The sequence below is a fragment of the Pezoporus occidentalis genome, unplaced genomic scaffold (genome assembly GCF_034315485.1).
Source record: "Pezoporus occidentalis ecotype Australia unplaced genomic scaffold, CSIRO_AGI_Poc_V1 ctg195, whole genome shotgun sequence".
Lineage (NCBI taxonomy): Eukaryota > Metazoa > Chordata > Aves > Psittaciformes > Psittacidae > Pezoporus > Pezoporus occidentalis.
This window is the reverse complement of record NW_026913800.1, coordinates 1160001-1187225: the sequence shown is the minus strand read 5'-3', so window position 1 is coordinate 1187225 and position 27225 is coordinate 1160001. Positions and strand designations below refer to the sequence as shown.

The window sequence follows — 27225 nt, the reverse complement described above, 5'->3', positions numbered from 1 at the left end:
TTTGGGGAGAGGAGGGGAAATGTGACAGTGCTTCTAGAGCAGGATTTATAGGGACATGTTGAAAAAGGCAAAGGAATTATTTATTTTTTCTCCAGACCAGTCAAATAAATGTTAAAACAAAGGCAAGGGATATACAGGTGTTTGCTACTGCTGGGTTATTGCTGTGGCAGTTAATTTTAAGTATGATATATTTTTCTTAGAGGAAAGTATTTTTGTAGAGGGGAATTAAGACAGATTTAGAGATCAAGATAGATGTAGAAAACTTGAGAGTTCTGGAGTCAAACCCAGGCTTAATAGAGTTTGACAGCACTTTTCTCCCACATAAAAAAGGACATAATTGAAGCTTCTATCAAATTAAAAGATTGATTTTTATTTTTGTACTTAAATTTATACATATATTAATAATATGTTCTATAATGCTTAAAGAACATTTTTTAAAATATTACTTCAAACTCAAATTCTATTTAATGAATTATTAAAAAGGTGGAATAATAAGAATATAAAATAAGTTTAATTGGATACCTTGTTGTAGCTTTTTATTTGACCATTTGCTTAGGAGATTTGAATTTATCACTTGTCAGTGATTTCTGCCTTGGATAGCTGTAGACCAAACTGGGAGAAAGGGCAGTTAAAGGAGCAATATTTTGTTGTCAATTTGTGTTAACTCTGAGAAAATGCCTTTCTTCATTCTGTGAATGACACCCTAGAGAACAGAAGACAAGATCATTAAAATTACTGTGCTAGAAGCTCTGCCTAGCCAAGTGTCTAGGTCCAAGGTAGCAAATGCTGGTGGGGGGAGGATATCCACCCCAGCTCTTGGAAATTGGCTATAGAAGCTTTTGACTATATTATGTTCAGGCCATGGACAGGTTCTGTAGATGTATCAATGGTTGTTTTTTTTTCGTTATGCAAACCTTTTGCAAAACCTTTGGGCAAAGCTTTGCCACAGACCTTGCTTAAGAGAGTTGAAATGTACCATGAAGTTATTTATGTTAAAAACAGATTTCGGCTAATATTTGAGGTGCAAATATATTCAGTGCAGCCAGTTGCTAGGGAGAGCCAGGCATTGATTCGTGTGTGTTTTATCTGAACTACAGTGGTTCAGATAAAGCAAAGGAATAGTTGGGAGATGGATATTACTATTTAAATATGCTTAAAATTGTGCTTTTGTTTTTAAACAGTACTTAGGTTAATCAGTTTTCTGATTGAAAGAAAAAGCAAACATCAAGAAATCTTCTACATATTTCACTTTTACATAGCTTTTCAAATATTAATGGTTTAGGTGGATTTCCTCTGGAGCCTATTACAGTATTTAGTTTTAAAATTTAATTGTGGAATGCTCAAAGATTTTAGATTGCTGGAAGCTCTGTCGTAGGTGTCTACTTCTGGAGTGGTAGTGCCAGAAACAGGAGAGAAAGGAAAAAGGGAAGCTTTTATTGCCTTTGGCAGTGCCCTTCATAGCAGCCCTTACATCTGCAAGCATTTGAACAGCCAAATTCTCTTGCCACAGGCTAGTGGCAGCAACAGGTAAACTGATAAAATGTTTGTGGCTGTTACTTTGGTATCTCTGACGATGGTCTGTTAATTTATCACTGGCTGTCCTTTTGCTGGATAAGACTCCTGTTTTTAGTATGGATAAGGTGATTGCTTTTTTGAGTAGTTACTCTCCTTGTAGTAAGTGTAACTGGCTTTCTGTTGTTATCATTCTTCCTCCTTTTCATGGAAGGACTTCCGGTAAATCTTCCTCCTCTGCAGATGATCCCTCCAACTTGTACTCATTCATCAGTACCATAACTTCGAAATTTAAGTACTGTGATTTCTGAACAGCAGGATGTGTTCCATCTGAAATGTTATGCCTTCTACCAGGCAAGGATCCACGATAGTGTGAAAGCCAGTGTGCACGGAATTCCTCAGGAGTCTGTGGCATAGATATTGTTTTGGGAAATGAATGCAGGGAGATTGCTTGATTGCTTTTTTTCTTTGTGTGTGTGTGTTTTTTTTCTCTTTGATGTATGGAATGGATACTTTGAATAATACTACAATGTCAGCAAGGACATGAACAAGGTGTACAAGGAAACAAATTGTTTGACATGTCTGTGCAAAAATCTTTTCTACTCTACACACCAAACTTGTTCCTTATATTATAATTTACTTCTACTTTCAGAAAATAATCTTAAACCTCAGCTAGCTGTGCCTGGTAGAAAGCCTTGCTTTTGCATTGCTTGTTGTGATATGCATCAGAGTTAGAAGGAGGAGAGCAAGTGGAAATTCGTAATATTTCAGGAGGCATTCAGAGAATCATAGAAAGGTTAGGGTTGGAAAGGACCTTAAGGTCATCTAGTTCCAACCCCCCTGCCATGGGCAGGGATGCCTTACACTAGACAGTGTTGCTGACCATCTTGTCCAACCTGGTCTTGAGCACTGCCAGGGATGGAGCGTTACCACTACCTTGGGCAACCTGTTCCAGTTCCTCACCACCCTCACAGTAACGAACTTCCTTGAATCTAATCTGAACTTCCCCTGTTGTCGTGGTTTAAACCCAGTCAGGTAATTCGTTCGCTCACTTCCCCCCCTTTCTTGCCCTCCCCCTGCTCTTGGAGGGACGGAGAGGAGAATCGAAAAGAATGCAACTCCCACAGGTTGAGATAAGAACAGTTTAGTAACTAAGGTATAACACAAATCACTACTGCTACCACCAGTGATAATAATGATAAAGGAAATAACAAGGGAAGAGAATACAACATCTCACCACCAGCCGACCGATAACTCGCCCCCCAAGCCCGACCAAGCTTTGACCGATACCTCCTCCAACCCTGCCGTCTCCCAGCCCTTCCGGCTAACTCCCAGTTACCTCCTGTGCATGACGTGCTGTGGTATGGAATACCTCTTTGGTCAGTTTGGGTCAGGTGTCCTGTCTCTGCTTCCTCCTGGCTCCCCCTCTTCCCTGGCAGAGCATGAGGCTCACAAAGTCCTTGGCCAAACCAAAATATCCTTGTTATCAGCTCTGTTCCCGAGCTGAAAGTCAAAACACTGCACTGCACCAGCTACCAAGAAGGAGAAAAATGACTGCTACTGCTGAACCCAGGACACCTGTGTAAGTTTAAGACCATTACGCCTTGTCCTATCACTACAGTCCCTGTTGTACAAAACCTGTTGTATAAATACTGTAAAATACTGGGCTCTACAAAGGTGCAATTGGAGTTTCAAGTTGTCCTTAATGATTATTGTGTTTCCAGATACTATTTGGGAATGGAAGAAAAGGGTTTAGGTATAAAGTTATGGTGTTGGCAGAAAACCAAGGTAGCGTGTCTTCCAAGATTTTTGAGGCAATCCAGATTACTAAAGCCAAGTCTCTTCATTCAGTAATGTAAATTTGTGGGAATAAAATTTAGATCAGAGTTTAAAATTGAGTAGCTGAAATGTGGTATAGTAGAATTAAAAATTATATCAGTATAAACCAGTTGTTCTGAAAATACTTTGAATTGCTTAGCAATTATCAAATAATTCTGTACTGTAAAAATGCATCTCTTGCTCCCTGATGTAAGGTATAAAAATGTGAACTCCCTGAATTTATTACTATTCTCTTTCTAGTCAAATAACCTTTGATCTTTCAGATTTTAAACACTTTCATTCTCAAAATCGCCTTGTATGTTTCCAACTACTTGTAGCATCTTTCATCAGAAGAAAACGACCACAGTTCTTGTTACAGCCAGTCAGATAGTCAGTATGGTTCTCCTCCAAAGGGTTGGTCAGAAGAGTTGGATGAACATGGTCAAACCTTATATACCAATGACTATACTAATGAAAAGGTACTATTTCCTTCTTCTCGTCATGTGTTCTAAATCTTTTCCACTAATTCACTGTTAGAAATACAGATTTCTTTTCCAGAAGTGCATACCTCAGCGGTATCCTCTTGTTTTTTTTTTTTTTTAAAATGCATGAAACTTTAGCAACTGAACTGACTTTTTTTTATGTATGTTCTTTACTACTTAGAAAAAGCTTTCTTATTTTCAGCTGGATATTAGATTACATTAAATGAACATGTTATGTGTGTATATATATATATATATATATTAATTCCTGCCCTCCCTCATCTTCTTAGTTACACTTCAGGAACGAACTTCATATCAATATAATGTTTTTCTTACTGTCTTATAAAAGTTGTTCTTGTCTAGATAGGCCTTCCAGTTAGGATGGTTTCGAGCTGAAAATAATACTGCTTTATCAGTTTCATCCTTTACCAGAGATTTTCAGTACTGCTTTCAGATGTAGGCAAACTTCTTAATTGAACTACAGCTGTATCAGCAGATTTATGTTCTGTTCTAATTATCTAATTGCTGCTGACAACTTAGTGTGATTCTGGGTATGGCATAAAAATCTGCTCCGCATAGGATAAATGACTCCATGTTTGTATTTGTAAGCAGTCAGGTTTTTGTAACTGTTCACCAAAGTTGCATTTCGTTTTGTTTTTTAACTTCAAAAAGTGGTCACGGAAACAGTAGATAATTGTATTATAGCACCACCTCTTCTGCAGTTGATGTATGCAAGTTTGTTTTGAAGTCTTTAAAGAATTGAGTTTTATGTCCATTTGGGAATCTTATCCTGCTTAATCTACCTCACTTTCCGATGTTTTAGCAAGCATGCAAACTTTTTTTTTTTTTAATTGCACTAGGATTGGTAGAAAATAGTACTTCCTATCCCAGCTTATTGGAAGACAGTCTTGTGAAATCTGTATGACCCAAGAGCTTTGTTGTGTTTCTATGCATATTTTTGTGTAATCTTCTTGTAGATGTTTGCTCATTACCGTTTTTCCCTTTCTACATAACTAGTCACAGTTTTCATAACTCTCTTAATTACTCTTTCATTACCTCTCTTAATTGTGGGAGCTGCATGTAGAGGTTAAGTAAATATCTGTTTCGTGATTTATCTAGGAACTGCATCTCATGTTCCTGTTGATGTATTAAAAATTGAGTTGTTCACAAAGTGAACAACTTAAATTATCTTAAATTATCAGCAGTTGCTGGCTGAGCTTCTTGTAATTCTGTGATTTGATGCATAAAATCCTTATGCAGATTTGATGCAAAGATTGTGCCTCTGTAAAAGTGAGATATGGCATCTTCAAAAATACCTATTTATCGCAATCTCTTGGGTGATATTGCAGGACTATTTTCTGAAGAGTTATACATAAAAAGTATTAGTGAAATCAATTCAGGAAGCTGAAAATTGTGTTGCTGTCACTGCTAACTAACCTTGGTTAGCTAATGGAGGTTGTGTGCTAGATGCTGCTGAAGTGGATGGCACTTTGTTGAAAATTAACTTTAAATCCCAAGTGTCAGAAATTTAGTGTGTTACGACTGTCATGCTGATTGCATTTCCTGTTGTACATTTTCTTTTTTTCTTCTACAGTGGATAAAACATGCAGATGAACAAGGTAGACCATACTACTACAGTGCTGATGGTTCCCGATCAGAATGGGAATTACCTAAGGTGAGTGACTTAAAAAAGGAACTTTGACAACTTGGGACTTTCAGCTCCTCTTCAATAAATGCTCTATAGGGCCTTTAACACGAGTTATTCACAAGAAGAGGTCTCACATATTGCACTTGGTTATTTCTTGCATTATTTGTGGAATTTCTGATCAAGAGAAAAAAATACTCTCAAGGACCATGAAAAATGGATGTATGTAACTATTCAGATGTCAAAGAAGATCTTACCTTTGCTGAACTGAGCTTTTCATGCAAGGCTGCAAAATGATGTATGTGATCTTGCTGTGATAAAGAAAGTTCTGTAGGAAAAAAGATTATTTTTTTTTTTTTAGTACAAAATGTTCCTGAGAAACTGTAGTCTATTTTTATTTATGTTTATACAGGCAGGTGTTGAAAACCAAAACTTTCAGTAGAGTTTTGTGGTATTTTTGAGGATGATGCAGTTTCACCAGAAATGTGTTCTGGTATTTATTAATTATGTAAGTAAACCAGGAATTTGTAGGAAAATAACAGAGCTAGGGACACTTGGTATGTGAGGATGTACCTAATACGGTTTAGTTCTCATTTTGACTTTGAAAAACTACTGGGTGTTTTTCATAATGATGTAACTGTGTATGTCTTTCCTGTCACTAGGCTGTTAGTTCAATCCTACATAGTAAGATGACTATTAAAAAGAAAGCTTCATGCACAATGTGTGTCTAAGTATACAAAAGAGCATGTTTCTCAATTACTACTCCTTCAGGCCAAGAATTGGTGTCCTAAGTTGCTTTCACTTAGAAAGGACCCACCTCAATAGACAGTGCTTTCATAGTATTTTTGAGAAAATACTTACAATTGAAATTTATGAATGAAGCTGTATGCTAGACTGTTTTATTATGTCAGTAAGAGAATTTGTATTGGAGTCACTGAAGAGTTGAGTTAGGTTTGTGAATTCTCCTGTGTTCATCTGATGTGTTAAGTACCTTAAGTTTTGTAAGATACATAAACCTAACAATTTGTAACTGTTGGTTTTAAAAGCTCCTTATTTATTGATTAGCTATTAGATTAAAAGTCTGGAAAATCTGCTAGACCAGGTTTTACCAGAAGCAATTGTTTGTTCTGTCTGTATAACTGCAGTTAATTTTGGGGAATAATGTTTTGGCTACTTCATTCTGTGACTTCTGCAATGCAGAAAATTTTGACTGTGAAGTTGTTTTCCATGAAAATAGATTGGATTGGATTTGAACTAAATATCAAATTAAATTGGCTTTAATCCAACTACAGCAAGACATAAAGGTAATCCAGAACTGCTACTTGATTCATATTAGCATAAAGGCATGGGGCATCTAGTATTTTGTGTGTTAGTACATGAAATTCTAACTGAACAGTAGTTCTAAACAAACATCTGATCTCCACTGTATTAATAGCTACTTACAGAATGAAACATAACATCTGTTTTGGAGTTCTGATTTAGTTCTTGCTTATATGAAAATTGTCACGTATTGCTGCTACAAATTTTCATTGAAAATTGCTTCTCATGAGCTATTTGGGCAGAATGTACTTCCTGAAACGAGTAAATCTTGTGTGGCAACAAATACAACATTAATAAAAGTGTCTGTATCTGAAGAACATCCAGCAGAACTGTTACACTTCTAACTGAAGTGTGATTGAAGCTTAGTGTCTCAAATCTTGCGGAAGCTGGTTCCAAAAGTGCTTAGGAACAAGTGAATTGAAAAGACAATGTAGGCTACAGAAAAGTTATTAAGAAAAAAAATAATCCGTATTGAAAACTCATGAGTGGTGAAAGAAAACTGTAGGAAGACTTCAGCTCTTGTTTAAATGAAAATTAAGTTACTAAGTGTCCTGGTTTCAGAGGTAACAGTTTCGTGGGTTGTGTTTTTTGTTTTGTTGGGTTTTTTGTTTTTTTTTTTTTCTTTTTGGGGGTTTTTGGTTTTGTTGTTTGGGTTGTTTTTCTTTTTCCTAGCAGCTGGTGCAGTGCTGTGTTTTGGCTTTAGTCTGAGAGCAATGCTGATAACACACCAGTGAGTAATGCTTACCCTGATGAAAGACTTTTCAGTCTCATGCTCTACCAGTGAGGAGGGGCACAGGAAGCTGGGAGGAAGCAGAGACAGGACAGCTGACCCAAACTAGCTAAAGGGGTATTCCGTACCACAGCATGCCATGCCCAGTATATAAACTGAGGGGCATCACCCAGAAGGGCAGATCGCTGCTTAGGTTGGGCTGCTGGAGTCAGTCTGGATGTCAGTTGGCAGGTGGTGAGCAATTGTATTGTGCATCACTTGTGTTTATTGGGGTTTTTCCCTTTCCTCTTTTAGTTTTATATTCTCTCTCCATGTCATTTCTATTATTATTAGTAGTAGTATTTTGTACTTCAGTTGCTGAACTGTTCTTATCTCAACCCGTGGGGTTTTACATTCTTTTAATTCTCCTCCCCATCCTGCATGGAGGAGGGGAGGTGTGTGAGGTAGGTAAGCAAATGGCTGCATGATGCCGAGTTACCGGCTGGTTCTAAACGAGGATACTAGAGAAAAAACCCTACTTTTGGTCAGTTTCTTCCCTGGTGATTTAGTTCAAATACTGCCTTCCAAAACTTGTTGTGAAATGAAGTGACAGAATAGCATGGTCATGCAGTGCTGTTAAACCAGAAAAAGAAGATAATAATTTTGTTAGATGATTCTTAATAATTTAGACTTTGTTAGAACTAAAAATTTGAAGTAGCATATTATCTGAGCTAATACTAAAACATTAAAATTTTCCTGCTGGAGACCTGAATGCTGTCAAACAGAGCACGCTATCTAAAAAATTTCAAGGAAACATGAAGACATGATGCAGATAATACCAGGAAGATATCGTGCGATCAAATGGAAAAAGAAAATAAAGATGAAAACATGTAAATGGGGCCTACTTGTCTTACAGTAAATTTGTCTTATTCTGAGCTGTGCTACTTAGTTTGGAGGTAACATACTGTGTGTTGGCGTTAATATCCACTGTAAGTCTATGCACTAAACAGTATCATTAGCAATAGTGAATCCTGTTCACATTTTTATCATAAACTTTGGGATTGCTTGGTGAAAGTTGAGACAGTCTCAGCCGATGTGAGGATCTGGATGGTTTTTAACGACAAAAGTGCAAGTGATATGACAAACCTGCTTGTCCCAGTGCTCTCCTCATTCTGCATGTGTTCTGTTTAGGTTCTGTTCCTTCAGCGCAGCTGACTCTTCCAACTGCCAGCAGACATCCTGTGGCAGAGAATGAGGAATTTTCTTTCCCTAGAGAAAAAAAGGGAATGAAGTCCTTAGAAAGACAAAAATTACCGTTCTGTTGTTGTTGTTTGTTTATGTAGGTGTAAGAAAAGTGTTATTGATTTAGTTGGTAAGAAAAGCAGAAGCTGTAACATCGGCGTTAGGTCCATCACAGCACCAATAAAGTTTATTCGAAGCCAGTAACAGCAGTAGCACTAAAGAGCGGTTTTGTTTTGAAGCAACATGTAAATTTTTTTTTCCTTCTAAATCTTTTGATTTCAAGCAGTTTGTTGGGACAGCTGCAAATAACAGAGTGTACAAGGTGCTAAAGGTACTAGGATACCAGAGTATTTGTAAATGCTGCTCTCTTGATCTTTGATCGCAAGAACTTAAAATGCTTTACAAACTTTCACTGTGTATCTGTTGCTTCCCACTCTTCTCTCCCTTCAACCACCCATCTCCTTTCATCTGGCTGAGGATGTTGTTAATGCAAACCAAGAAGAATCTTTTTCTGTTTCTTAAAGCTGACAGATCTGTGTCATCTCTGTAAGAATGGGGACAACTGCTACAAATAACTTGAGGCTGTTACATTTATTTCAGACACAATCGGGCTAGGACAGAGCCTTGAGCCATCCACAAATGAGGTCAAAATTAAATGTAAATCACTCAGCCAGTTGAGAGGGTTAGAAAATTTTATACCAAGGCAAAGAAAGCTTTTAAGTAACTGGTGAAGGCATTGAACAAATTTAGCAATCAAAATAACCCTGCGTAACCTAAATTTATCCCACCAGTGTCCTTACCCTACACCAAGAGCTGTTGTACCAAGAATTCTCTGTAACTTGATGTATGCAGTCAGGGTATGAACAACTGGCTTGTGTTCTCCTTTCCTGACAGGAGATGCTCCCAGTGAAATGGGGAACTGAAGGGATGTGCCAGTAATGGGTTCATGTAATGGGACAAATTTGAGTTTGTGGAGGATTCTCAAGGAGCGGTAGTGTGTATGTTTGGAGTTTCATGCTGCAGTATCAAAAGCTTTAGAATTAAGCAAACAGTGCCATACCCTTAGAAGGTGCTGTTAATGTTCATGGTGTAGCAGATGTGATGTTAAGGTACGTGGTGTAGCAGAGATTGTTCTATCAGGCAGTGCGTAGTCTTGAATGGGTCAGTTTTATTGCAGTGTACCGCCCTTGCCTGATCTGTTTTCAAGATTACACCAAGGCTTAGGCACAGGAAGCCTGCTCAGAGTTACGAAAAACAAGATTTTTGTGTGAGGGAAGAAGAGCCCAACCTAGTTGTTTATCATTACTGATAAACAGTGGGAAATATTGCAAATGCCTGTAGCAGAGGCAACAGATCTGCAGGTGGAGGCGTATAGAGTGTCAGTCAACCTGATTTGAAACTGTTCTGGAAGGCTTTTTGAACCAAGATGATTGGGTGGCAACAGACCGAAGAGTAGCAGGGGTGGTGTCATCTGACTTGGCTGGGCTACTGGTGCTGGCTGCTTCTCATTAGCCAGCAGACTCTACCTGATCTAGAGGATGGCTAGTTCAGTTGGATAATGCAGAGCCTGCAACAGTATCTGTATTTCACTCTGATTCTCTTTGATGATCATGGATCAGTCCATTTATTTTAAAAGTGGAGACTTCTCTTGAGCCCAGAAATATATAAGCTTTGTCTTTCCCCCCCTGCTTAGTACTGTTTTACTATTTGTAATGAATAAAACAAAATCCCCAAAAAACCCCTCATAAACACCTGAGTGAAAGATGTTTACTTTACACCTCTGTGGTGAAAAATGGGGCAAAAATGTCAAATGTTCCCTTTAAAGACTCATCAGTTTAATTACGCTGTTTATATTGCCAATGCAAATTATTTAAACTGCTAAGATATATATAGCTCAGTGTTCCTGAGTTGTTAGCTGTGCTTTGTTAATGAGCTCCATACACTGTTGCTTTGCTTTCTTATTAAATATGCTCTGTAAAACTAGATTTTCATATTACTTTATAGGTCCTTTCCCCTTCAAGATGGGGTTGTCTATTAGATAAGTTAATTCTGACAGCTTGTGATGGTATCACAGGCACCTTTTAAATAGAGATCACCTGTAATTAGGCCTGTGTCAATATCCTAACTCTTAACATAGATTTAAATTCAAGACAACAGTCTTTGACTATTTAAACTTCAATTCCTCCAGTTACTCAAATGAAAAGTGCATAGAGGATTTTCATAAATAATATTCACTGGTGTCACTAAAGTGTAAGTCTATTTCTGAAATAAGTGGTTCTATTTCATAGCAAGAAATAGGTTTGAAATGCCCACTTAAATATGTTAGAACTGCTGCAAGGAACAGTGGCAACCTTCTGTGATTTAGATACAGTTTCACTGAAAATGGTTTAGATTTAGTTGTAGTACCAGTGGGCAGTTCTGCTGCATATTGCTTAGCTTTCTGCCACAGTTTTGAGTTGTAGGAGCATCTGCAGAGTGGATGTTTCCATAACAAGAAAGTAAACTAGTATTAGATTGCTTGCAGCATGAATGATGGTTCAGCTATTGATATAAGAAGGGGACAGTTACTACTCCTCACCGCTGTAAAGCAGTTGTCATGTGGGTGTAGATGTGTTGAGCCCAATACAAAGTCAGTACAATCTCGGAAGTGAATTTCTGCAGTGATAACCAATACGTTTCTGTATGTACAAGAACTACCAGCTTCTATTCTCGGTACTGCTTGATTCATTCACCTAGGAATATTTTACTACTCTTGTGCATATTGAAATACTTCAATGAAATGCTAATGTTACTTACCTTTTCAGCATCTTATTGATGCACTGGAGCATTAACTTCGTTCACAGCAAAATACAAACCTAACGCATGCATAGTTACATAGTAGTACAAGTGTACTACTGCCATGGTAGTAATGCTGGTTCTTTATTTGGGCAGGAAACGTAACTGTGTTCTGCAACTTAGCTTAAGTTTAGCATTTTTGTTAATTAGGTTAAACCTTGCCATGCTTTGTTGGTATGTGTAGGTATAGGCTAGGGTTGTCTTTAAAGACCTGAGGCTCTGAGCTTATGGTAGGAATCAGCAACAAAACTATGGAGTTCAGTGTGTTTGCAAAGATTGTTGCTTTAGCCTTTTTAAGTAAAAAGGACACTTGACTTTCCTTTGTTACTTCTCACCCAGTGGATTCTTGTCCTTTACATGTCTCTGCAAATACTGCCTTATGTTTCTCTTTTTGTGTAGATTTTAGTCTTCTGTTGCCGAGTAGAAAGAATTTGTGATGACTTGAAAAAGCCATATACTGATATTGTCTCTTCTTGTTTGTATTTTTAGTATTAAACTCTGTTACCAAAGAGTTGTTAAAAATTTATTATTTTATTGTGTAATTCATTGTAATTGTGTATAATTTAGAATGGCAGTGCTGCTAAGTATGCTGCAATGCTGGTATCTAATCAAATGCTGGGTCCTTCTTGTGACCTCCTTCACATTTTCTCAGCTTGTACTTTGGATGCTCCTCTGTTATTAGAAAACCTATGTTATGATAAATCCTTTCTCTCCTTGGCTATTACAGCTCTGCTGAGTCTTAAACTTGATCTAAACACCTTGCTGCAGGATAGTAGGGTTTTCCTTTTCTTGCACAAGAGCCGGACAGGTGGTATGGTACTGTTAGTGCAACAGGAAGAATGACTATTAAAATCTTTTATTTATTCTAATTCCGTGTTAGCTCTTAATACACTGGTCGGTTGCAAATCCAGCAGTAGGCTGTTGCACAAGAAATCAAACTTCCGTCTGCCAATGGACAGTATTATCCCAATAGGCCGGTCTTGGTTACTGCATTGGAGAGGACTACAAGCAGAAAGAACAGTTCTTGAAGACTAAATGCAAAATTCAGTGGCCTTCAAACCAAGGCCATTTTCACAGCCTTGAGTGACATCAGGAATCTGAAAGTTTGCAGTGTTAAGAAGTATGAATGGTATGTTCAAGTCTTGTTCACATGAATTAGATTCTACTTATAGTTTGATTTTTCTTTTTTCTCTTATTTAGTATAATGCTTCACCACAGCAGCAAAGAGATATAATAAAGAGTAGGAGTCTGGACAGGAGGCTACAAGAACCAATAGTTTTAACAAAATGGAGGCACAGCACAATTGTGTTGGATACCAATGATAAGGTAGGAGCAAGTTAAACAGCATCCTGGAATACAAACTGCTTTTGATGTGTGAAATATTTAATGTAACAGAAATAAGTATGCATGAATTTCTGAAATACCATTTTTCTTCTGTTGTATCATTGTGTATACACTGCAACCAAGTGCTGTTCAACAACTTTGCTACTATTACTTTGTGAGTAATAGCTCATTTCTTGTTATTCTTCAAGTATGTTAAGTGGTGTTAGTTCAGGGTTTGGTGTGTACAGCTGTTTTACTTACAATTTGGAATTTCCTAATTCAGTTTAGGCTATGGAGTGTAATTAGTATTTGAATTCAAGAGTTAATGGATGTGGGTGAGGTGCTCATGTAAAGTATGCTGAAATGTCATGCCTCAATGTTTCAATTATAGGAAACACCAAGTAGGAATACACTTGAAAGATTGCAGATGAATAACTGAAATATTCATAGAATTGAAATAAAAGTTGCACTTGCTAAACTAAAAACTATGCCTAAAAGATGTAAGTATTAGTTTTATATACTGGACTTATCCCATTAATGACTGTTTCATTGACCTCCACTGTAATATCTTAAGGAAAGAAGAAAAGCTCTGTGTGGTTACAGCAGAGTTATAATATTGTTTTTGAAGGACAGACAAGAGTACTGAAAGTGCTGAAACACTTGGCTTTGGTCCTGTCCAGAGCTGAGCTGGGAGTTTAGTCTGAAAAGAGCTGTTGATTAGTAACAACAAAAGCTGTTTTCTGCCCATTCTTAGGGCATGTTCTTGATAGTCTGTGCAGTAATAGATACTGTTTAGGCCAACAAGAAGACAGAGCCTCTCCCTTGCTTTCTCTCTGCCTGTTTCTCTCCAGTTTGATTTTTGTCCCAGCTGTTTCTGCTTCTGCCTGAGACATTCAGCCTGGGGGTGGGGAGGGTCAATGTGAGCTGAGTGGGGAGGAATTGAGATGGGTTATTGTAGGACTGTAACTTGCTGGGTTCTGTAACTTCTCAGCAACCCATCCCAAGTTTCTTGGAAACAAATACTTTGTAATGCTGAAATCATATCACAGACTACTCAGAATGAGATACCAGGAAACAGCATTACAGCTCCTCTTTTCTAAAGATACAGGGGAAAATGGGATGAATGTAGATTTGGGAGTATGAAGAAAAGCCTAGAAGTGGGACAGTAAAATCACAGATGTCAAAGAAACCTTAAATGGGCAAAACACAGTACTTGTAATGAAAATGGATCTGCTGCCCACAATATTAGTTGCTTGACCTGTTGCTTCTGGCCTGTTTTAGTGACTTTACTTGCTGAAATAGAGTATAGGAGAACGGGTTGTCATGAGCTGACTTAATTCCTAGAATAGGATTTATTGGATTTGATCTTAAGCTTTTGAGCTGTCTGTTTAGAAAATATCAAATGTGATGTTGAGGAGCAGTGGACCATGCTTGTCTTGGGCTTTCCACCTGTACAAATTAGTTTAACTTGAGTGATTCTGAGATCCCTATACGGCTCCTTTCCCCTCCCTTCTCCTCCTTATGTATCCTGTATCGAGTGTGTCGTGATATTGCATGAGAGACAGTCTAGATGGAGGAGTCCTGATAAATCAAAGCTGGGTAAACACTTCCAGCCTGGTGCAGTTTACTCTTCATAGGTATGAGGAGTAAATAAGAAAGAAAATGAACAAATCTATTTTGGAGATGGCTTAAAGTTTTGGCCTCACTTCTAAAGACTTACCTTTTCATTTTTGGCATAAAGTTTACTTCTGTTCTGGAATGACCTCTAGTGCTGCACTGAATGAAGAAGCTCTTTTAAAACACTGAATATGTTGGTTTACTTTTCTCCAAGACTCAGTGTTCAGACACTGACACCTTAAACCTAGTGAAGCAAACATGAAAGTGTACAAATGCCTAGTGTAATAACCAAAACAAACTGTATATATGAGCCACATTTGTTAATAAAAAGTCAGTAGCTTAAAGTTACTTTTAACAGCTTCAAGATGTGCAGGCAGCATGCATTATTTTGAATGGTAAAGAGACTATATATAGTTCATATAACAGCACAATGTTAATGCTTTGAAAAAATACTAAAAATGTGTAGTGGAACATTAACTAGTGTTCTGTGGAAAGAAAGGATTTGTTTAGTGCATTGATGCACCTGTTTTATTACCACTGGCAGGCACACTGTTATACATCCTGCTTTAAATTAGTACGTGGAAAGGAAATAATTCATGACCAGAAATACTGGACTTCTTGTTTCAGAGTTCCTCAGTGTATGAAAGCTGTCTGAAATTGAGAATGAGACAGAAAGAAAAACAAGCGGGATTGTCAGGATAGGTACATCAGCCCCAAGTTAGTTTTTTAGCTGGCTCCTAGGAAAGCTATTTTGTTTAGATTTACTTACTTGTTTTTCCTGGAAAATCAACACTGTTCTATGAAAACAGGCCAGTCAAAAGAGTGCTTGAAATGTGTCAGGGTAAAAGTATGAGCTTCCATGACTGATCAGAATTTGATGATATCAAATGTACTTGTTAACTGTTTATTGGCTATGGCTGTATATAGCTGTCAGCTAAAAAATTGGAAAAAAATACCTTCCTGGGAGGACAATGTTGATTTCCTTAATTTGAACTTTTTAAATTATTACAGACATATGAAGCATTTAGGCTGTTCTTAGGACTGCTAATGTTCTCTTGTTATTACGCTATTAAAAGGAACTATTGGGCCACTCCTGTAGGGAGATTTTCAAGTGTATGTTAAAGCATGGATGTGCAGTGTGTCATGTAATGCTGGAAAAGTAAACTGAATTTTGGATAGCTACAAAGGGTGTTAAGAAGAAAGAGGGAGAAAAGTGCTTTAACAGTAACAGAGAACAAGTGATGTTTTTATTCTGCTTTAAATTCTTTACCAGATTTTCAAGCGGTGTATTTGTGTAAAGCAATCATTACTTGAGAGGAAATGCACATGCCTTTTTTTGTTCCAGATGGGCAATTTTCCCTAGTTTCAGAGATTTAGTGCTTTTTTTTTTTGGTCTGTAGTTAGTCTAGTTTAAAAGAAATAACCTGAATCTCTAGAAATATTCAGTGCTTAATTATAATGATCATGACTCACAAAAATTAATAGAGCTAGTATATGCTTTTTTACATATAAATCAATTTGTTGTACTAATCTTATCTACTAACCACACAGACACGTAATCTACTTTTTAAATTTCTTGGGTTTTTTTTGTATTTCTTGTATGGTGCCCTGTATTAAGTTAGTATTAGCTGTGTGTTTCGTAATTTGCTAGCAATGGTATAAAAAAATCTGCCCCTTAATAAAGGTAATCCTCTCACATTAATGCATAAAACCACTGTTTAGTAAGCAGGTTTATAATACAGCTATCTAAGAATACAACAAATGCTTGATAAAAGTAGTCTGTTATTTTTGTAATGTGTGAGTGTGTATAAAGAGAAATATCTTTAGGGTTTAAAAAAATAAAAGAATTGTAAGAAAGGCAATAACTTATGTTACCTATTTGAATTTTACAGGAATCATCAACTGCTTCTAAGGCCAGTTTTCCTGAAAATGAGACCTCTCCTTCTTCACCAAAGCATCAAGCCACGGTCAGTATGCAAAGTGTTTGAATAGATAAGTAGGTGTTGTAGAAACTAGGCTATTCATGATCAGAGAATTGAGGGTAAGCCTGCTTGGTATTGAGAAAAACAATGGGATAAAGCTATTTGAAGGCTTTACATTTTAAAAGGAATGCATTGCATCCAACTGTGCTTTCAGAAAAAAGTTAAATGTCTTTGGTTTAGATACAGCATGGTGATAGGAAATTAAGTAAAAATTCATTGTAGGATAAAGTTATGTCAGATTATTTAGAACTCAGTTTAATTCTTCCAACAGCCATGTCTTCTCATCTAGCAACTTGGAAGGTCAATGCAGAAGTAAACTCCCCATTTCTATAGAATCTCTCACTGTCAGTAATCAGTAATAGTTTCTAAGACTTGATATCTCTATTTTTCTCCTATGTTTCAGTCTCCTTAAAGAGGCACAGAGAACCTGGCATAAATAAACTATGTCTTTTTTTTGATTGAGTAGAATAACTATTGGGAGAAAAACTTAAGCTTGGTAAACTTGCTGTGAACTTTTCATAGACTTTCTTGCTTCAGTTTATATTTTAAATGTGATTATTGCTTTTTAAACAGTGGGAAATAGTTAAATAGTTTTTATATTTAAAAAGAAAATTTGGAACTGTACAGTGCTACAGTAGCATTGAAATATGTGCCTTGATCAACTTTAGCAACCCTTTAGTAGGTAGCTCAGGGCATTACAGGCACAACTTCCGTTTCATGCTTACTCTGCACGCAGAGGAATCTTTGGTTTATTCCTGCTAGTCCATCTTTACGGCACTTCAAACAGTTTTCCACAATAAAACAAACATTGTTTATTAAGCAAGCATAGTTGATAGCCTTATACACAAGCAATTATTGCTGCATATCTTCTAATTTCTTTAAATATGGTTCAGACCTTGAATTATTAAAATTGTATTTTTCAGAAGAAATCACTGCTGCTTTTGAGAATAGAAGAAAATAATTTGTGTTTTCTTTAGCTGTCCCCTGGGATTTAAATACTACAAAGCAAGCTGGTGAATTGTTGTGTCTTTTTGATCCTTAACTTGCTTTCTATTTCCATTTCCCTGGTTACAGTAATTTTCCCATTAGTACCCCCTAGTGTCGCTGTGAAGTAGGGCATCATGATACTTCTGAATAATTCTTTATTGGAGCATTCGCACAGTTTCCACCATGAGTAATTTATTAAAACCATAAGTTAATTGAGAAAGTGGGTGTGGGTTGCTCAGCCACTGTGAAAGATGGTGACAGGCTGTTCCACTTACTAAAGCCAGAGGTTGTTGGAGGCTGCAGTGCATAGGATTGTTAGTAATGGTCTGCATGGATCACAAATAAAGTAATAAAAAGAATAGGCTAGGGGTTTTTGGGGTGTGGGGGAAGAAAGTGACTAATTTCTTCTATTAAAAGTATCATTTTGGGAAAATTTTATATATATATTGCTGGCTTTGGGTAAGTATGACAGCCCAATGGAGATACTAGATGGAGTAAGAGCAGCAGTTACCACTGGAGTGAAATAACATCTGAATCACCAGCTAAACACTATTATCCTTGAAACATGTTTATCTTTTTTGTATTTTGTGTTGTGCTTGAAACATGCGGGCAAAATTCTTAAAGTTCGTGAAAACCACATCTATGTCTTTGGTAAGAATGTTGTCACAGTATTCCAGAAAAAAAGTGTTCTTTGATATTGTATTCTGCAGTAATGGTCCAGTTAAATTTGAGATTGAGGAGAATGCTGAAGGGAGTACATCTTCTGTTTTCATTGGATCTAGAATTGAGGACATTTTTGTTATGATAAAACTGATTTAGTTCCTTTCCCTAGTTGATTGTTTCAAGTAATGGCTTAGTTCTTAAGTTGGGAGCTCTGTCACAAGCTGTTACTGAAAAGGAATTGACTGGAAAAATAACTTAATATTCTTTCAACACTATTCGTTGATACGACAAGGCTGAGGTGACAGGAGCAAATGATAGAATTTGTTACATCATCTTGAGAGTCACAAATGTATAAATAAATGGTTTTCCAATATCTGAAACTTGCAAATAACTGCCTTATTCATCAGTTGTCTTTTACCACTGTTCACTGACTGCTCACCAAATTTGAACAGAGGCACACCAATATAAATGATTTTCATCAACAGGACATAATGAAGTAGTTTAAAATTCTAGCATTTCACTTGGGGATAGAAAAACATAGGAGATCAAAGAAACGTTTCACTCATGTATTTTAAAAATGAATATGTTAATACTTTTATGCATTTCAGCCATGTTTTATTTAAAGTATGCAGTTACGTTAAAATAACTTGGAAGAATTTTGTCAGAGAATTTAGGCTGTTTGTTTGTCAGCCATCTCCTTTTTCAGTAAAAGACACAAACACAAACGTCCTATTACACAAATCAGTATCATTTATGTTGCGAAATTTCCACTGTCTAGTATCACAGATGATTTAGTTAGGCTTGTCCAAATAACCTAGGCCTTGAAGGAAAGTTTTTTACCCTCTGAATGGTAATGAGTGCTTCCTCAGAGGAATTTTGATTTTGCTGATGTCTGCATATTTAAATATACATAAGACAATTTCTTGAAGTTATAACAGACAAAGACAGCTTATTGCCAGAATCTGGGGGATTGCTTCAGTGCCATGATGGCAATAGAAGCAGATTTTCTTTTATATTTGTTATGTCTTACTCTTACCTTACAGGGTCAAGAGAAGTATGGGCTATTGAATGTGACAAAAATCACAGAAAATGGGAAGAAAGTTCGGTAAGTCTGGACTTCCAGAAATACATGTGCATAAGGGTTTGTGTAAGGTATCTGACTTCTGTATTAGGTTAGCGTACAGGGTTTTGCAGTTTCTCACTTTTTGTCTTAATTTGCTTTAAAGGTTTTCCTGTAGGGCATAATGTTTCCTTATCCCAAAGTATGTGTCTCTCCTGGTGAGCAAAAGATAATGGACTTCAGAGAGCCAGAGGCTCATGTATGCCAGGGTTCAACACAAGGGTAGTGATTTCATGAAAGTGTGCTGGTGAGAGGCAGCTTTTTAAAATGGGATTGATTGATTTATTGAAGAGAAGATCTGTATAGGTGATAGCGTGTCTTGTTCCTTGGATAGAATCAGTGTAGGAGGGGCTTTCATTTGATCTCCTTTGATTTTCAAGGAGTGTACGTGTCACATACTCTCTAGTTCTTCCTTCACTCTGCTTGTGAAAGGTTTAAAGCAGAATGTATTGACCAGTCTGGGTCTCCCTATAGGTGATGGGTGACCTTATTTCTAACTTTTCCTTTCTCTGCTTCACAGGCAGGCATTTACATTATATATCGTAACATATTTATTTTATTTAACATATTTATTATTTCTGGTATTTTGCAAAGAGTCAGTGTTAAGTACTGTGCAAGAGTGGCATATCCTCAGATTTAATTTAGTGTTTTTTTTTACTTTTTAAAGATTTAATGGTTTTGGATCTAATACTGTGTTATATTTATCTAGCTCAGTGTTTCCCATATATGAAGCACTTTCCCATAGGCTTTAATAGTCAGCACCTAGCTGATACTCCAGACTCCCTTGACCCAGGCCAGTACAGCTAGGCAGCACATCTGACCACCAGCTTAGTTTCTCATTGCTGCTTCTAAGAGCTTGGTAGGAAGGGGTAGACAGTGTCTCATGTAAGCTGCTACTGGTACAGTATGCTCTCACCATTTGTTGCACCTGTTGGAATCATTGACTGCGCTGCTGTACAGAAAGATGCAACATGGCCATCCTGTCACTTTTAGAGCTGTTGAATAATAATTCATGTTTGGGCAATGGAAATTGTCAGAGCTTGTCAAGACTTATGTTTTTAACCTCAGGAGGACAGGTACTCAGGCATAAAATCAAATAGACAGCTGGAACAACTTATTTGTTCTTTCTGCAAATTTTTTGACGTGTAGCAAATATTTTATTGCCAGTGTAAATGAGCTTATTCCACAGATGTGCGACACTTGCATCCCAGCTAGATGTGAACAATCAGTTTTAGAATTATGCAGTACTTTGGCATAATTTGCTAAGTACCCAGTAGGTTGAGCATTCCAGATTAGCCCCTTTGAAATTGTAATTGTATGGTGTTTCTCCTTGTGAACTGCTTCCACTACTAATTAGCTTTGTTTGATTTAGACTTTGATGGTCAGGCTGGGACTGGTAACGTGTGTCTCTTCTACAAATATAATAGCAGTTAAGACTTACTGGTGGCACAAATGACTGTATGCATGGCTAAGTATATTAACATACAGGTCAGCTGGGGAAACAGTGATTGACAGTTTAAATATCTACTTCTAAGTCAATTTATCTTATTTTTATTTACCAATATTAACAGAAAGAATTGGATGTCATCATGGGCAGTGTTACAAGGTTCATCAGTGCTGTTCACTAAAACCCAAGGAAGTGGAACTGGCTGGGTAAGCACAGGAACAACTCCCCATCCTCATTTAAGTGTTAATCATATAAAATACAATAAAATGAAGTCCTTTTATTTATAGGGAATAAATATTGATATGCACGCATCATTTAGAAAAAATAAGTGTAAGTTATCAAGGAAAAAGTTTAATGTAACAGTTACAATGTACAATGAGAAGAAGCCGTGTAAGTTTTAAGTTTTTGCTCCAAGATGCATATTTATGTTCCTCACTAATATTTTTGTCTAAAACATTTGTTTCACTGTTCTTGCATTTTTTATTTTTTAGTTTTTTTCATACACTCCAGGTAATTTTGAATGTAATACATATAATGAAGAGAACAGCCTGACACTTGCCTAGTTGCATTAGACTATTTGAATAATCTAGTATTATTGTCTTAGTCTTTGGCTTGGTGGATTCCTTACTTTGTTTTATGTCTGTAGTGCTTGACAAGTATTTTGTATCTATTTTGGTGTCTAATGAAACTCTCAAGGGAAGCATCGCACTGAAGATAATGACTGTTCAATTTTTATATCACCTCTAGTTTAATAGCTCCATAACTAAATGTGCTATATTTATCCAGCTATTTATACATTAATAGGTATAGAAATGGTTCTTTATCTACTGCTTGCTTAATTTTGGAGGTCTGACTTTAAACTGTATGGATCTTCTGTAATAATTGGAGAGGTCAAAATCAGTATTCATTATTCCAGTGTATTATCATGTGAATTCCAGCAAAATTGCATCTTACAGATATATGCTATCTTGCTGGGCTTTGCTGGTCTTTCTACTTGGCTCACTTTTTCCTGCTGTGCTTCTTTTTGGTTAGTGAATTGGTACTGACAATTTTTTTCTAAAGCATTGAGTCTATTTCAGAGCTGTAAACAATTTTTTTTTTGCCTTACTGTTGCTGTAGAAGGGGTGGTTGGGAAAAAAATGGATGAGGATGAGTAAATAACATTTGGGGTAGAAGAGAATGAAAGAGTGAAGTTGGGCAAGATGGTCAAGCAGAAGGAAAAGAGAAGGGAAGGAAAAAGAATAAAGATCAAATGCATGAGATAAGGTAAATTAAGCTGTCTGGTAGGAAATGGACTTGGTGACTTCTGCTAGTTACTTTAATAGCTGTGGGTCCAAAACATACTTTAGTTTTATAGGCATAAGTACTGTGGAGTATTGGAGGAGGGTCAGAAAAATATCAATAATATGGACAGAATCGAGTGAAGCTGGATATACTAAGGGAGAATCTCTTTCAAGGACTTTGTGTTGTATACCTGCATACTTGCAGTTGGCTTTGGAAATACATAATTTAATATCTAGCACACACTCTTCTTGCGGTCTGTATTGGATTTTTTTTTTTTTGTGGGGGTAGGTCTCAAAAATTCCACTTCACCTCAAACATTGATCTGTGTCAGTATTTTGTCAAGTCTAACAGTTTGACATGTGGTAAGCATCACATTTCTTCATCTTAAGAGAAGAATGTGGTTAGCATTTGTCTAGTGATTGATATAACCGTATCTTCTTTATTTTTGTGCATTGTTTTGTGACTTCATCACTTCTTTTCCTTTTTCTCATCAAGTCATTTTGCCAAGGGAGCTCAATTCCTGAGCTCTTGCTCTCGCTGCTTTCTTCTTGGAAAAATGCTCTCAGTCGTCGACCTGCTGTCACCTATGTAAACTCTGACCAAGTTTCAGCTATCACTGTATGTGTTCTTGTTGCATGCCTCTTGTCACTGTAAGGCTATTTGCCACTAATCTTGAAAGTCAATTTGAATTTTTCCAAGGTTCATGTTTTGTCATTTTCTATAACAACTTGCGTATCCTGTTTGCTGTTTGAAGTCATCCAAGATGCAGATTAACATAAGTATAGTGGAATAATTGAGTAATTGCTCTAATGGAACAAAGCAGAAGGAGTATGTGGTTCATCAGTGCCAGATTTATAATCCCAAATTTGCCTTCTATTTGAGCCACTAGTGACTTGACTAATAAACAGCATGGTATGGTCAGTTTTTTAACAGATACTTATGTCTAATTCTTTCTAACAAAACTAATTTGGGATATTTATAAGGTGCACATGATACTTTTGATACAATAATGTACATGTTGTTAATTCTAGCTATAATTTGAATATCTAAACATGTAAATGTTTTGCATAAAAAGCTGAAAGGAAAAGAGCTTCAGGATGTTCTGGCTATATGCCATAAACAGAAAGCTGATGTAACTTTGTAGGACTCTTTGTAAATAATTTAAGTGTCTGTTGTTAGTCATGTTTTGAAGTACAGATGCCAAGCATGGGAGTGCTGCTTATCATAAACTGATAAAAACGTCAGCAGCTAATATGTTAGCTTGTTGCTCAAGGTGGGTGAGGAGGAATTCAGATCATTATACTAGTGTTAGAAGAAACAAACAGGCTTGACTGGTTGTCTGACTGGTTTTTAATACTGCTTTTTTGGCACTCGTCAGAATTGAACTAAAGATTTCATGGAAAAAATCATATGCTGAAGATATTAAAAGCAGTGTTTCAATAATTTAACTTTTTAAGGATTTTAGTATGTTGGTGATGTTTAAAACTATGTTGGTGTCTTGGCTTGTATTTCCTGAAGTGTGGTGGGAGAGCTGTATGCTTTGAGTTTAGTTATGGTTCCTAAGACTTCTGGAATGACCATTTTGATGACCAGTACCTTATTTGTTGTTTTTTTTCTTGTAAGGGAATTGTAGGCTTATTCAATTAACCTTGTGCTAAAAATGATGCAGCTGCCTTTTCTTTGTCAAATTCATTGCTATGTATGTGGAAGCCTAAACCAGACAATTTATACACAGTCTGGTTGCCTTTACAGGGCTACTTCCTGTAAGGAAATACAGATTTATTTGTTTTTAATATCCCTTTTTACAAAAATTTGAATTTTTGAGTGTTGAAAGAAGGTGCTTCTCATTTTGATATGAATGAGTTGCAATAGCGATTGCCAAATTTAAGCTGCAGGGGTTCATAAAATACAGCAAATGGTGATACGACAGCTTCATATCTAGGGCAGCTGGCACCACCACGTATAGACCTTTCCTTCTTTCCATCTCACACTGCTGCCCTTTTCAAAATTCCCAGATAGCTCAAAAGAGAAATCCAGTAAGAATAAGGTGTCTACTCACCGAGACCTAAATTTAACCTGACTGGTGCTGACTTCGTAGCTCACTCTTGTTTGGAGAAAGCAGACACTGCCAAAGCGAAAGGTTTTCCTTTTGCTGCTCTCAACAGAATCTGCTTGCTTCAGGAGGGTTTGATTGCCTTTAGCTAACCTTTGTATGCAGTGTCTCAGCAGCCCTGTAGAGGACTTGTTCCTGGCTGCTGGCATCTTGTTTCATACATCTTTCTTTCAGGAGCAGAAAAGACCCTTTACAAGAAAGCTTATAGGACAGCCAGCATGCTAAGCTTAGATTTTATTTGAATAAAGAAATTAAGTTTGTGATGAGCATATTGGTGTATCAGAGAAGCTTTACAGAGAGTCTGGATTATTAGTGTGAGTTTCCCCATCCTTGTATCTGTCACAGAAACTTGGGCTCTGTTTGTGTGAAGGAGCTAAGGAAGATGTTTTCCCTTCTGAAGAATTTAGCTTCTAGTTTCTTGTTTGTTCTGTGTTTCTCTGAAATGATGAAGGGAGTCAGGCCAAAAAGGTGGGTAGAGTGCAGAGGTGTTTGGGGTAGTTCTGTGATCTGTAAGGTGGAGAGTTCAACAAGCTAATGGGTTGGAGGGCTTCCCTTTTGCTCAGAACAGCAGTGACTTAGATTTAATGGGGTTTTTTTGGTCATTGTTAGCTGATTTCACCTGTAGCAGGTCTTCTGTGTTTCTCAGCATCATCTGAGTGGTGTTTTTAATGAATCCCCCTGGATCCTGCAGAGGACTTAAAAGGACTTGATTTTGGCTCTAGTCTCGCAACTCTCTCCAGTGCCAAACTCTAGAAACAGGGCTGGTGGGGGGGTGGTATTTAAATTTTTTTTTTTTTTTTAATTTATTTATTTTTCATCTTTTTTCTTCCTCCCAACATGCAGCAAGATTGACCCAGGCTGTCAGGAAGTGTGTGGCTGGGGTGCTTTGGCTGTATGTGAAGTAGTTATGTGAATCTCTCTTAAATAGGCATAGCCACCTACAACTGTAAGAGCCATAGTAGCCCAGAGTTTGTTCCTGTGGTCTCCACTGCTGAGCTGGGCCTCTCAAAAGCTCTGCTATAATTAATAGGAAATGTTCTTGGATGAGATATCTGAGAATTAAGTTAGAAACCAGAAGGTTGTGGGGTTTTGGTGGTGGTTGTTTGGTTTTTGGTTTTGTGGGGTTTGGTTTTCTTTCATCTCTTCCCCCTCCCCCTGTCCCCAGGTGCTAGTTGGCATTAGGTAAATTATAAATATTCCCCAATTCTGATATTTCGTGGGCAAAATAAAGAACTTAAGATGCTACTTTCCATTCAGCATTTAATTGCCCTTAGGCTCAAGGCAGGAAGATTTTCCAGTGGTAAATAGCCTTTCTAAAACACAATTAGCATTAATTAACATACATGCTGGGAATTTAATCAGAAGCAGCAGATTAGTTCTGTTTTCTGAACTGTTTTTTCTCCCCTTGGATATGGATGTTCTTGTACAGGCTGGAAACTTGTGTTCGCAGCAAGGAGCTTGTCCTGGGGCTCACGTCCCCCAGAGCTGTCACATGAACAGCATTTGCACATCAAAGACACTTTAAAGAAATAGAAAAGAACCTTTCTGGAGGATCTGATGCTACAAGCTTCCCCTAGAACTACAGCATTAAATTTCTGTGCCTACATCCAAGTGACTTACGGCTTTCCCTGTTTTGTGTTTTACTCATTTAACTCACAGTTACAGCTTTTTGTTTGTGTGGGTCACTGCACTGGTTTCCTTGAGGAATGATTTCAGAGCTCTGTGGTGTAGGTAGAAACCCTAATACAAGTACTTTGTGATACCTAGTGTAAATGTAAAAGTAATAGGTAAAAATAGCTCCCAGGTGTCTTCCTTCACGTTGTTTGAAGGGTTCCTTCTGGGCTAGATGCTTTATTTTATTAAGTTACTTGCTTTTTCATTTGGTAGCTAGACTGAAATTGAGTTCTGTTTACTTGGTAAGCTGTGCTCCAGTGCTGCAGTAGAAGAACCACAGAAAAGTATGAAATAACATGGAAGGCATTATTGGAAATACATAAACGTGCACAAAATATATAGGTATTACAAAAACGTAAAACCTGAAAGTGCTCTTCCAGTGCAGGAGGGATGTGATTCGTCTCTAGCAAAGATACTGTTTCTGTTTTTTGTTTGTTTGTTTGTTTGTTTGTTTGTTTTTGTTTGTTTTTTTTTTGTTTATATGGAACCATGGATTAACTGACAGAATGGGGTTGTTTTGTACAGGTACTTCTGAGCCAGTTTTATTTAAAGCTTGGGACTATCTTGACTAAAGTCAAGCTACAGTCAAATGCTGTATGGACTTCTACCATTCATGATAGAAAAAAAAGCTTTGCTGCAACTTGGCATATAATGTTACGGATTTTTAAAGCCTTTAAGCTGTGCAGGTTTTAATAGGCATGCTTAAAGGTTGGGTTTTGTGGTTTCTGTTTGGATTCTGTTTTCCTGGTATCATGCCTGTTGATTTGTGGCGAAGTATTGTATTTGGGTTAAGTTGTATGGACTGTAAATAATGTATGTTATAGCTAGAGGACTGCAAGATTGTGTACCGGTTAGGAGCTTCTTTACTTGTTTTAAGTTTGTCATCATTGTGCCTTTTTTTCCAGAAGTTTGGTGTCAATCAGTCTAAGCCAGAATTTACAGTGGATCTCAAAGGAGCACTGATTGACTGGGCCTCAAAGGACAAATCCAGCAAAAAGAATGTCATTGAGGTGAATTATGTGATTTACATGCAGAATTGTCTCTCTCTCTCCGTCTCTCTCTCTCTCTCTCCGTCTCTCTCTCTCTCTCCGTCTCTCTCTCTCTCTCTCTCTCTCTCTCTCTCTCTCTCTCTCTCTCTCTCCGTCTCTCTCTCTCTCTCTCTCTCTCTCTCTCTCTCTCCTCTCTCTCTCTCTCTCTCTCTCTCTCCGTCTCTCTCTCTCTCTCCTCTCTCCGTCTCTCTCTCTCTCTCTCTCTCTCCTCTCTCTCTCTCTCTCTCTCTCTCTCTCTCTCTCTCTCTCTCTCTCTCTCTCTCTCTCTCTCTCCGTCTCTCTCTCTCTCTCTCTCTCTCTCTCTCTCTCTCTCTCTCTCTCTCTCTCTCTCTCTCTCTCTCTCTCTCTCTCTCTCTCTCTCTCTCTCTCTCTCTCTCTCTCTCTCTCTCTCTCTCTCTCTCTC

General features: G+C 37.3%; 1 protein-coding gene across 14 annotated transcripts in view; it reads left to right on the top strand.

The window, feature by feature from the left end:
* The window catches only part of ARHGAP12 (Rho GTPase activating protein 12), an 80745-nt gene that overhangs the window by 37389 nt on the left and 16131 nt on the right, over positions 1-27225 (top strand). For 4 of the 14 annotated variants that reach the window (XR_009964506.1, XR_009964505.1, XM_062617397.1 and 1 more), the window contains exons 4-11: positions 3669-3809; positions 5407-5487; positions 12764-12889; positions 16396-16470; positions 19179-19240; positions 20827-20908; positions 22482-22604; positions 26679-26783. Coding sequence is in view for 12 of the 14 variants with exons in the window: in XM_062617397.1 (XP_062473381.1) it covers positions 3669-3809; positions 5407-5487; positions 12764-12889; positions 16396-16470; positions 19179-19240; positions 20827-20908; positions 22482-22604; positions 26679-26783 (795 nt within the window). In the remaining 2 variants the exon portion in view is untranslated. The remainder of the gene's footprint in view (positions 1-3668; positions 3810-5406; positions 5488-12763; positions 12890-16395; positions 16471-19178; positions 19241-20826; positions 20909-22481; positions 22605-26678; positions 26784-27225) is intronic. The other 10 variants (XM_062617405.1, XM_062617402.1, XM_062617401.1 and 7 more) reach the window with 7 other exon arrangements.